General features: G+C 41.9%; 1 protein-coding gene across 1 annotated transcript in view; it reads left to right on the top strand.

Moving 5' to 3' along the window:
- The first annotated feature begins 7,116 nt into the window (after positions 1–7,116).
- LOC112260752 (complement C3) overlaps positions 7,117–10,136 on the top strand; it is a 49,535-nt gene continuing 46,515 nt past the window's right edge. The window contains exon 1 of the mRNA XM_024436074.1: positions 7,117–7,220. Coding sequence (XP_024291842.1) covers positions 7,150–7,220 — 71 coding nt within the window. The 5' untranslated portion in view covers positions 7,117–7,149. The remainder of the gene's footprint in view (positions 7,221–10,136) is intronic.

The following is a 10,136-nucleotide window of genomic DNA, read 5'->3' as shown; positions in this document are numbered from 1 at the left end:
ACAGGATGCTCTCAATTGTTCATCTGTAAAAGTTTGTGAGGGTTTTAGGTGACAAGTCAAATTTCTTCAGCCTCCTGTCTGTGTGGGTGGACCATTTCAGTTTGTAATTTAGTTCAGTTACCTTGCGTTCTTGGTTAATGACAGGGAAGAGAAACATTTTCCGTTTTAAAGTTAATTTCCAATTCTGCACACTTGGCCATGGGGCATAGAGAAAGTTTTTCCATTTTAAAGCAAGTTTTCTGCAATTCTACACATTTTGCCATGCGGCGAAGAGTTAAATGTGTAGTTTTACAGCTAATTTCCTGCAATTCTACACATTTTGCCATAGGTTGGAGGCAAATGTTTGCAGTTTTTAATATGATAACTGATGATCAATGGGTCCCACCCCTGTCGGTAATTCTGCCATGCTTACTACAAGTTTAGATAGCTGGCCGCAAGACTAATTTACCAATCTAAAAATGTTTTGCTGACATGGGCTAAATGAGTGACTGCTGTTGCACAACCGAATTTCGAAATTGCACCTTGTGTATTCTATTATTATTGAATAAAATAAAATGTGTCAAATTGGTCCACGGGTCTACAAAAGGGATAGGCCACCAGTTGCCCATCCCTGTTCTAAATCAAATAATATGGCAGTTGAATTACTCTAAGTCATTATGAGAACATTGTGTCACCAGCAAGATTAGTAACATCAATGATGGGAACACCAATGACAAATCTGCGGTAAATTTAGTAACTCCAACGACACGTTAGATTTAGACATATCAAAATGTCACGACATGATATGAAAGCATGCGATTTATTGGGCTACAGATTAAACAAGTTAGGATGAACTTCACAGGGTGGTGAAAGTGCACAGTGATGAACTGGATGCCCCTTTCAATAAATATCAAGGGTCTTATTCTGGTACCATGAGGATTGATGCTTGGCTGCTGTTTGACAAATAAAAATAATCTCGCACTTTTGTCCATAATAATCTCATCATGTACAGTATACTGCACTGTATCTGCAAACTGTTGGCTATTTAATTTCATTTTTTATTTAACCTTAATTTAACTACGCATGTCAGTTAAGAACAAATTCTTATTTACAATGATGGCCTACTTGTAAAGCCCCCCACCACGGCCAAACCCTCCCCTAACCCGGACAAAGCTGGGCCGATTCTGCGTCACCCTATGGGACTCCCGATCACGGTTGGTTGTGATACAGCCCGGGATCAAACCCGGGTCTGACGTGACGCCTACTAGAACTGCGCTACTCGGGAGCCCCCAAGCACACATGCCAATACCAGAGTTGATACTTTCACTATGCCTACGCACAACATTTTGTGACAGAGCCAGTAGTAACTTTTATTTTTGATACGGCTCATGGGAATTTATGTCCACTACGTATTTACGCACGGACTTTTATCCACAACAAGTCAGTTTGATAGAAACGCAACTCTGATGGGAAAATACACTGTGGTTTTTATGCCGATTTTAGAATAGTGACATGAAAATCTGTCACCAATTCGATGGAAACCTAGCTATAGACGCCCACAAAACAAGCTTGTAAGAATTATACTTAAACTCCCCCTCATACTCATCTGGATATCAAGCATTTTAAGCAGCTTTGCTGGCTATCATTGCTGGCTATCATTGAAGAAAAAAAATGAAAAAATGAAAAAGAGTAGTATTGATTCAACTTGGTCTGGTCCACAGAATTATCAAGGACTAGCCAGCGATTATAATATTCACTGTTTTGAATATAGGAGTCTATCTGGTAAGAACAAATGCCTATATACTGGCGCTGTTGAGTGGAACAAACTACCACAGCAACCAAAAGCCATACCAACCATAAACACTTGTAAAAAATAATGTAGAAAGCATCCTAATGTGTGAACTGTAGAACCTTTTTTTGTCTGTCTGTAATGACTGTATCTATGTAATTGTATATGTATTTATGTAAACAAGTAGGGACCATAATGGAAACTAGTGCCCAACATTATTGTGCAATCCTGGTCACTTAAAAAAAATATTTGTACTCTGTGTAGATATGTATTTTTTAACTGAGACACAAAATCAATCAGTCAATTCAAACTGTGCAACGGCCATTTGATAAATGGAAAAAGACATATGTTACAAAACACCAAAAAGTTGAATGACATTCAGAGATGGTCAAGCCAAGCCTTCAATACTAGGTAGGCCTACTACGTAGGGAGCGATGTATTTTCTGTTTGTCCAGATTGACATAGTCTATTTATTGTGGTGTTGAAAATGCAACACATGACATTGAAGTGCATGAAGTCGGTATGCTTTGTTTATTGGTTGTGTGGTGCATCGGCACAGAAACCTGTTGGTGGAAAATTAGTTGCATATATTTGTAATAATTATACTGAACAAAAATATAAGCGCAACACGTAAATTGTTGGTCCCATGTTTCATGAGGTGAAATAAAACATCCCATACGTACAAAAAGCATATTTCTCTCACATTTTGAACAAAAATTTGTTGACATCCCTGTTAGTGAGCATTTCACCTTTGCCAAGATAATCCATCCACCTGACAGATGTGGCAAATCAAGAAGCCGATTAAGGTGCAACTTGTGCTGGGGACAATAAAATGCCACTCTAAAATGTGCAGTTTTGTCACACAACACAATGCCACAGATGTCTCATGTTCTGAGGGAATGTGTGCAATTGGCATTCTGACTGCAGGAATGTCCATCAGAGCTGTTGCCAGATAATTTATGTAATTTTAGAGAATCAGGCAGTACGTCCAACCGGCCTCACAACTGCAGACCACGTGTAACCATGCCAGCCCAGGACCTCCACATCCGGCTTCTTCCCTTGTGGGATCGTCTGAGACCAGCCAACAGGACAGCTGATGAAACTGGGTTTTCACAACTGCATAATTTCTGCACAAACTGACAGAAATCATCTCAGGGAAGCTCCTCTGCGTGCTTGTCGTCCTCACCAGGGTTTTGACCTGACTGCTGTTCGGCATCGTAACCAACTTCGATAGCCACTGGCATGCTGGAGAAGGGTTCTCTTCACAGATGAATCCCGGTTTCAACGGTACCGGGCAAATGGCAGACAGTGTGTATGGCGTTGTGTCGGTGAGTCGTTTGCTAATGTCAACTTTGTGAACTGAGTGCCCCACTGTGGTGGTGGAGTTATGGTATGGGCAGGCATAGGCTACGAACAGCGAATGCAATTGCATTTTATCTATGGCAATTTGAATGCACAGAGATACCTTGACGAGATCCTGAGGCCCATAGTCAAGCAATTCATCAGCCGCCATCACCTCATGTTTCAGCATGATAATGCATGATAATCCATGTCACAAGGATCTGTGCATAATTCTTGGAAGCTGAAAATGTCCCCAGGTCTTCCATGGCCTGCATATTCAACAGACATGTCACCCATTGAGCAAGTTTGGGATGGTCTGGATCGATGTGTACGTCAGCGTGTTCCACTTCCTGCCAGTTTCCAGCAACTTCGCACAACCATTAAAGAGGAATGGGACAACATTCTACAGGCCACAATCAACAGCCTGATCAACTCTATGCGAAGGAGATGTGTCGTGCTGAATGAGGCAAATGGCGGTCACACCAGATACTGACTGGTTTTCTGATCCACGCCCCTACTTTTTTTGATGGTATCTGTGACAAACAGATTGATATCGGTCTTTCCTTCTCGCTGTTTGTTGTCTGCAGCTGGCTCTGATCATAGTTTAGGCTAATGAAACAGGCAGGGAGAGTGAGCTCGTCCGTGTTGTTCGGCGAACCCAAGTCGATTTCCATGTTTGTAAACACAGGGTTGCTACAGTACAGGGACAGCCGAAGAACCCTTAAAGGTTCTAGATGGCACCTTTTTTTCTAAGAGTGTACTGGCAAGTGACAATATGTCTAAAGATAAGCAGTTAGCTACAATTGCACTGCCTTCAATATTATGGGATGAAGATGTAACATGGCAAATTGATTAACATATTTGTGAGTAAGAACAGAGCTACCCAGCTGGCAATGAGCACTGTTCAGGCAGGCTGCCCTCAAAAGTGATGGTGCGGTGCAGACAACATGCTTTCCATCAGATCCTGCAACCTCTGCTACAAGTAGGTCATATGATTTTGCTTGCTCTGGACACCAGAAAAGTGACATGATATATCCCTAGTTGATAGTGACTGCTAACATAAATAAGTTGCAGCTCCAGTTGCAGTTGTAAAACACAGTTTATTTATCTAGTATATCTTGCCTTTATAAAGTCTCAGTTTATGGCTGTAATGACAGGCTACATTTGCACGGTGATTTGTGCGTGCACACTTGCATGCGCGGGGTAGCAAGTTCTGTACCACTCCTTTTTGAAGGTCTCAGGTCAAAAAGTTTGTATGGTCAAAAAGTCTATATGGTAGCTACAGATGTAGCTACCAGTATTTCATACAATCTATTTTGACTGGAATTGTGTTGGTCATTGTGATTTGGAATTGTGTTGGTAAGTGCAGCATTTATTCCAGTTCAAAAATAGTTTTGTTAAATACTTTACTCATCAGATTGTGTGGCTTTCCCCTCTTGTAATAATTGCTCAACTAGTTTGTGACCACAGTTACAGTTCCGATTAACTTTTTTTTGTTTGAGCACATGCCCCTCAAACGGTCTGTGCATGGCCCTGGACAAAATGGTGTTCTAAGAGGACCTGACTTGTGAGTTATTTTAATAATACCTCTATAAGACTAAAATGTATAATAATAGTAAGAAATGGATTAATCTGATGGTATGAATTATTTGGTGTTCTTTACCAAAATAACAAAACAAACACTTTATTTTTTATTCAATCAACATTTAATAATGCTGATGAAGAAGTAGGAAATGCAATGAAAGATAAGAAGAGACCTGGAGATATTTGACTATTAGGAATGTTACACTCAATCGGTGAGGAAAGTCTTTGTTCTCTATGTGGCCAAGTGTAACGGATGTGAAATAGCTAGCTAGTTAGCGATGGTGCGCGCTAAATAGCGTTTCAATCGGTGACTTCACTTGCTCTGAGACCTTGAAGTAGTGGTTCCCCTTGCTCTGCAAGGGCCGCGGCTTTTGTGGAGCGATGGGTAACGATGCTTCGTGGGTGACTGTTGTTGATGTGTGCAGAGGGTCCCTGGTTCGCGCCCAGGTATGGGCGAGGGGACGGTCTAAAGTTATACTGTTACACAAGGATCAAAGCTTGAAGATAGCTGTTTGTGCATTGGTCCTGAGTTGAATTTCCTCTGTGCTCTTTTCCTCTCCTCAGAGTTTGGGGCTGCTTAATCCTTCTTTGGGTTGTGTCCCTTGTTGCTCTGCATTTTGCTTACATAACAACCTAAACTAGCCTACATGCAGGGTTTGTACTTTCTAATGTAATCCGTTACAGTTACTAGTTAACTGACACAAATTCTTATCAGTAACTTTTGGATAACCCAAACTAGTAATATAATCTGATTAATGTCAGTTACTTTGGATTACTTTCCCCCTAAAGAGGCATTAGAAGAACACAAAAAGGATCTGTGTCATCATAGTGGTTTCAGGTGGAACAAACTTAAATATGCACTTTTTTTTAACACTGAATTTAATTTAATTGATAAAACAAAGGTTGCATAATTAATTTTTTCCCCCGCAAAAATCCTTTCTGAATTTAAAAGTAATCCAAGAAGTAATCATATACTTTTTCAAAAGTATCTGTAATTTGCTGGTAACGTAACAATTACAGTTACAGGTTTTTTTGTAAACAGATTACATTACTCCCCAACAATGCCTACATGTAGCCCAGCCCTGTCTGCAAATTGCATTTGGGGCAGAACAATCTGCGATTTAACAATAAATAACATACAATTGTTAGTTCGCTTCTCAGTGACCAAGCAACACTGCACTATTTGATGGACAGCACATCATTGAAATTCGCCAGAGTAGCCTACTGTTCCACCTCTGTGCAACATGTCAATCATGTTGTTTCTTATCAACAAAGGTCGTTTATAGTTAGAACAGACTAAGAAGTTTGTACAACATGTCAAAGTTTTTACAGCAGACAAAGAGATCATTGCCATGGGAGGTGAGGGGAACAGGAAAGAGGGGGAAGCAGCAGTGGAGGGATCAGCAGCTACGTATAAAATTGTGTCCATAAAGCAGCACATGTTCAGAAAGTACGGTTGTTTAGCTATCGTTATTAATATTCAATGTGCATTTATGGTAGTATGCTATCTAATGGTAGTTGATCTTTCTTTGCCCAGAGGAATTCCTTCCTTCAAATATTATTTAGCCCATGCAGAAGTTGTGAAAAGTTGTGAATTATTTTCAGTATGTGATTTTGTTTGTATGTGTATTGTAGGAATATGAAGCAAATTTCTGCAACAGTTTTAATTTTTTACTACAAATCAACATTAGGATTTGGTTTGTTGACAGCTCAGTCAAATATCTCATTGAAATCTGGCATCTTTGACCTAGTTGATTATGTGTCAAAACACAACAATTGCCTTTGGACTTTGCTTCGGTCAAGAACCAAAATATAGTTTTACGGTAAGAGGCATGTCCTTGTAATCATTATCCCAAGCAAGTATTGCGAGAAATAATTAGGGATTTTGCCAGGGTGAATGACAGTTGTGAAAATGATCTTTTGTGTTTTATAAGCATCTTATTATGTATATACTACTGTGGAAATTGGATAAATACTTCTGTGTCATTGTACATCACGACACTGTACTCAACTTAGTGAAACCCACATTGCAACCAGTTACAAATAGGCCTTATACTGTAAATATAATTATGTTGTCAAATAAACTGTTTACCAGCATACAAAACTAACTTTTCAGTGTGTGTGTGTTAGTGAGAGAGAGAGAGAGAGCTGCTGCATCATTTGGGGGATTTGGATTTGGGATTATACTTTTTGACAATCAAAAGTGATTTTTGCAGTATGCGGTTGATAGAATGAATCCATCAGATTTCATTTTTGAACATTTCATTTTTTTTTGCAATTGTTGAAAATTGGGGGTGCGTGTTTCTGTCTGTCTCAGTCTGGTCCAGGTCATTGTTCCTTTGCTATGGTAAACAGTCGTAGTTTAGGTCCTCACTCCAAGTTAAAAATTAACACTGACTGAGTACATTAGAGGGGACTAGGCACTTCATCTGGACAGTGGTTTCATTGCTGACAACATGGGGTATTCAAAGCTCCTTGCAGCTTTCCTTCTCACCCTCTCCCTCTGCCGTTCATCTCTGGGTCAAACGTAAGTCTCTAAACCTTGTTTTGTCTCTCGGGTAACCGGTTACATGATGACTTAGTTATGATCTTATACATTTCTATAATATATAAAAAACAATGTTTTAAGTGAGAATAGGCATTGGTCAATTTTACACAAGCACCACAATGCCTACCAAAGTTTTCCAGCACACAGCTTTGACCTATTACAGTAGCTATGTTGGTATTGTATTTCAAGCTATGTGTAAGCATGTTGATGAGGATTCAAACCTTCTCAAACAGCCTAATTCATACTCTAAAGATTGATAATGGACTTTACAGTGTCGTGCTATTAAAATTATGTATACCGGTGTGTGTGTGTGTGTATATGTACACACTACATGACCAAAAGTGTGTGGACACCTGCTCATCGAACATTTCATTCCAAAATCATGGGCATTAATGGTCCCCCTTTCGATGTTGGAACATTGCTGTGGGAACTTGCTTCCATTCAGCCACAGGAGCATTAGTGAGGTCGGGCACTGATGTTGGACAATTAGGCCTGGCTCACAGTCACCATTCCAAATCATCCCAAAGGTGTTCGATGGGGTTGAGGTCAGGGATATGTGCAGGCCAGTCAAGTTCTTCCAAACCGATCTCAAAAAAACATTTCTGTATGGATGGGGACATTGCCATGAAGAAACCGGAAAGGGCCTTCCTCAAATTGCTGCCACAAAGTTGGAAGCACAGAATCGTCTAGAATGTCATGCTGTAGCATTAAGATTTACCTTCACTGGAACTAAGGGGCCTAGTCCAAACCATTATTCCTCCTCCACCAAACTTTACAGTTAGCACTATGCATTCGGACAGGTGGCGTTCTCCTGGCATCCGCCAAACACAGATTCGTCCATCGGACTGCCAGATGGTGAAGCGTGATTCATCACTCCAGAGAACGCGTGTCCACTGTCCCAGAGTCCAATAGCGGCGAGCTTTACACCCCTCCAGCCGATGCTTGGCATTGCGCATGGTGATCTTATGCTTGTGTGCAGCTGCCCGTCCATGGAAATCTATTTCATGAAGCTCCCAACTAATAGTTATTGTACTGACATTGCTTCAAATCAAATTTTGTTCGACCAGTGGAGGTGGGCTGCAGAGGTTTTGTGGCAACATCTACAACCAGACTGCTTAGAGACCTGGGAATTAAGGGCCAGAGCCAGCATTCGGAAATCAAAGCTGTATCGGAGGCGGCAGAAGGCAGCAGTCAGTGGCTCTGGATGAAGAGGAAAGACCCCAGCTGGGCCCCGAAGTGAGAGGGCAAGGAGGTGTGCGGTCAACAATGCTTGACTCAGGGAGGAGGACGCCCCTGCCATGCATAGTCCCATGGGATGTTGGCTATCAACAACACGGCAACTCCTATGACTAATTGGGAATGGGACGCAAGCGTAGGATTGATCACCCTGTCGCTGGCCGCCTTTGGGGAGGGTGTATAGTGTGAAAGGCCGAAACACCCTAGGAACCAAAGGTACACTACTGACGATGCGCTCCCCAAATTTCACCACGCTCACTGTTCATTAACTCTTGGAAGTGCTTGCACAAAGGATAGTAACATCTCATCCTGTATTCTTGGAATCTGTCGCATACACATGGTTAGCAGATGTTAATGTGAGTGTAGCGAAATGCTTGTGTTCCTAGTTCCGACCATGCAGTAATATCTAACAAGTAATCTAACCTAACAATTTCACAACAACTAGCTTATACACACAAGTGTAAAGGAATGAATAAGAATATGTAGATAAAAATATATGAATGAGTGATGGCCGAACGGCATAGGCAAGATGCAGTAGATGGTATAGAGTACAGTATATACAGTGCCTTGCGAAAGTATTCGGCCCCCTTGAACTTTGCGACCTTTTGCCACATTTCAGGCTTCAAACATAAAGATATAAAACTGTATTTTTTTCGTGAAGAATCAACAACAAGTGGGACACAATCATGAAGTGGAACGACATTTATTGGATATTTCAAACTTTTTTAACAAATCAAAATCTGAAAATATGGCGTGCAGCGGGGCTGGGACCGTTCCGCGGTTAGGGGAGCAGTCGCTCCGTCACCCTCCTCTCACCATCATTGGAAGTTTGTTGTGCAGCTCATCTCGCGGTCTCTCGTGTGTGGTCTCGCAAGGGGCTGCATGCGGGGGTTCATCGAGGTGGTGTCTGTCGGCGGGCCGAAGGCGGACCGGTGGGGGGTTGGCGGCGGCAACTCTGAACGCACGCCAGGCCCTTATCGCGGATCTCCCCAGCTACGGCGCTCGCCGACCCCACACAATGTAGGTGGGAAGGTCTCCTCTAAGCTCACTAGACTTAAGGCGGAGACTAAACCCATTGCCCCCACAGTGATAAGGCATTGCATGGATCTGGCTCATGCCCTACAACGTGGGGAGAGGCATCTCCAGCTTGTCTGGGAAGGGAGGCCTACATCTGATGTGGGTAGTACCATCCACGCCCATTGATTTGCTGCTGAACCATAAAACGGACGGAAAAAGCCTAGGTTCCCACTGGGCACAGATCACTGAAGCTGGAGACTCTATCTCCCTCACTAGCTTTAAGCACCAGCTGTCAGAGCAGCTCACAGATCACTGCACCTATACATAGCCCATCTGTAAATAGCCCATCCAGCTACCTCATCCAAATACTGTTATTTATTTATTTGCTCCTTTGCACCCCAGTATCTCTACTTACACATTAATATCCTGCACATCTACTATCACTCCAGTCTCTATCACTCCAGTGTTTAATTGCTAAATTGTAATAATTTCGCCACTGTGGCCTATTTATTGCCTTACCTCCCTTATCTTACCTCGACTGTATGTTTTGTTATTCCATGTGTAACTCTGTGTTGTTGTTTGTGTCGCACGGCTTTGCTTTATCTTGGCCAGGTCGCAGTTGTAAATGAGAACTTGTTCTCA

The sequence above is a fragment of the Oncorhynchus tshawytscha genome, linkage group LG10 (assembly GCF_018296145.1).
Source record: "Oncorhynchus tshawytscha isolate Ot180627B linkage group LG10, Otsh_v2.0, whole genome shotgun sequence".
In the NCBI taxonomy this organism is placed as follows: Eukaryota; Metazoa; Chordata; class Actinopteri; order Salmoniformes; family Salmonidae; genus Oncorhynchus; species Oncorhynchus tshawytscha.
Note: the sequence above shows the minus strand (reverse complement) of the source record. Positions and strands in the feature narration are given on the sequence as shown.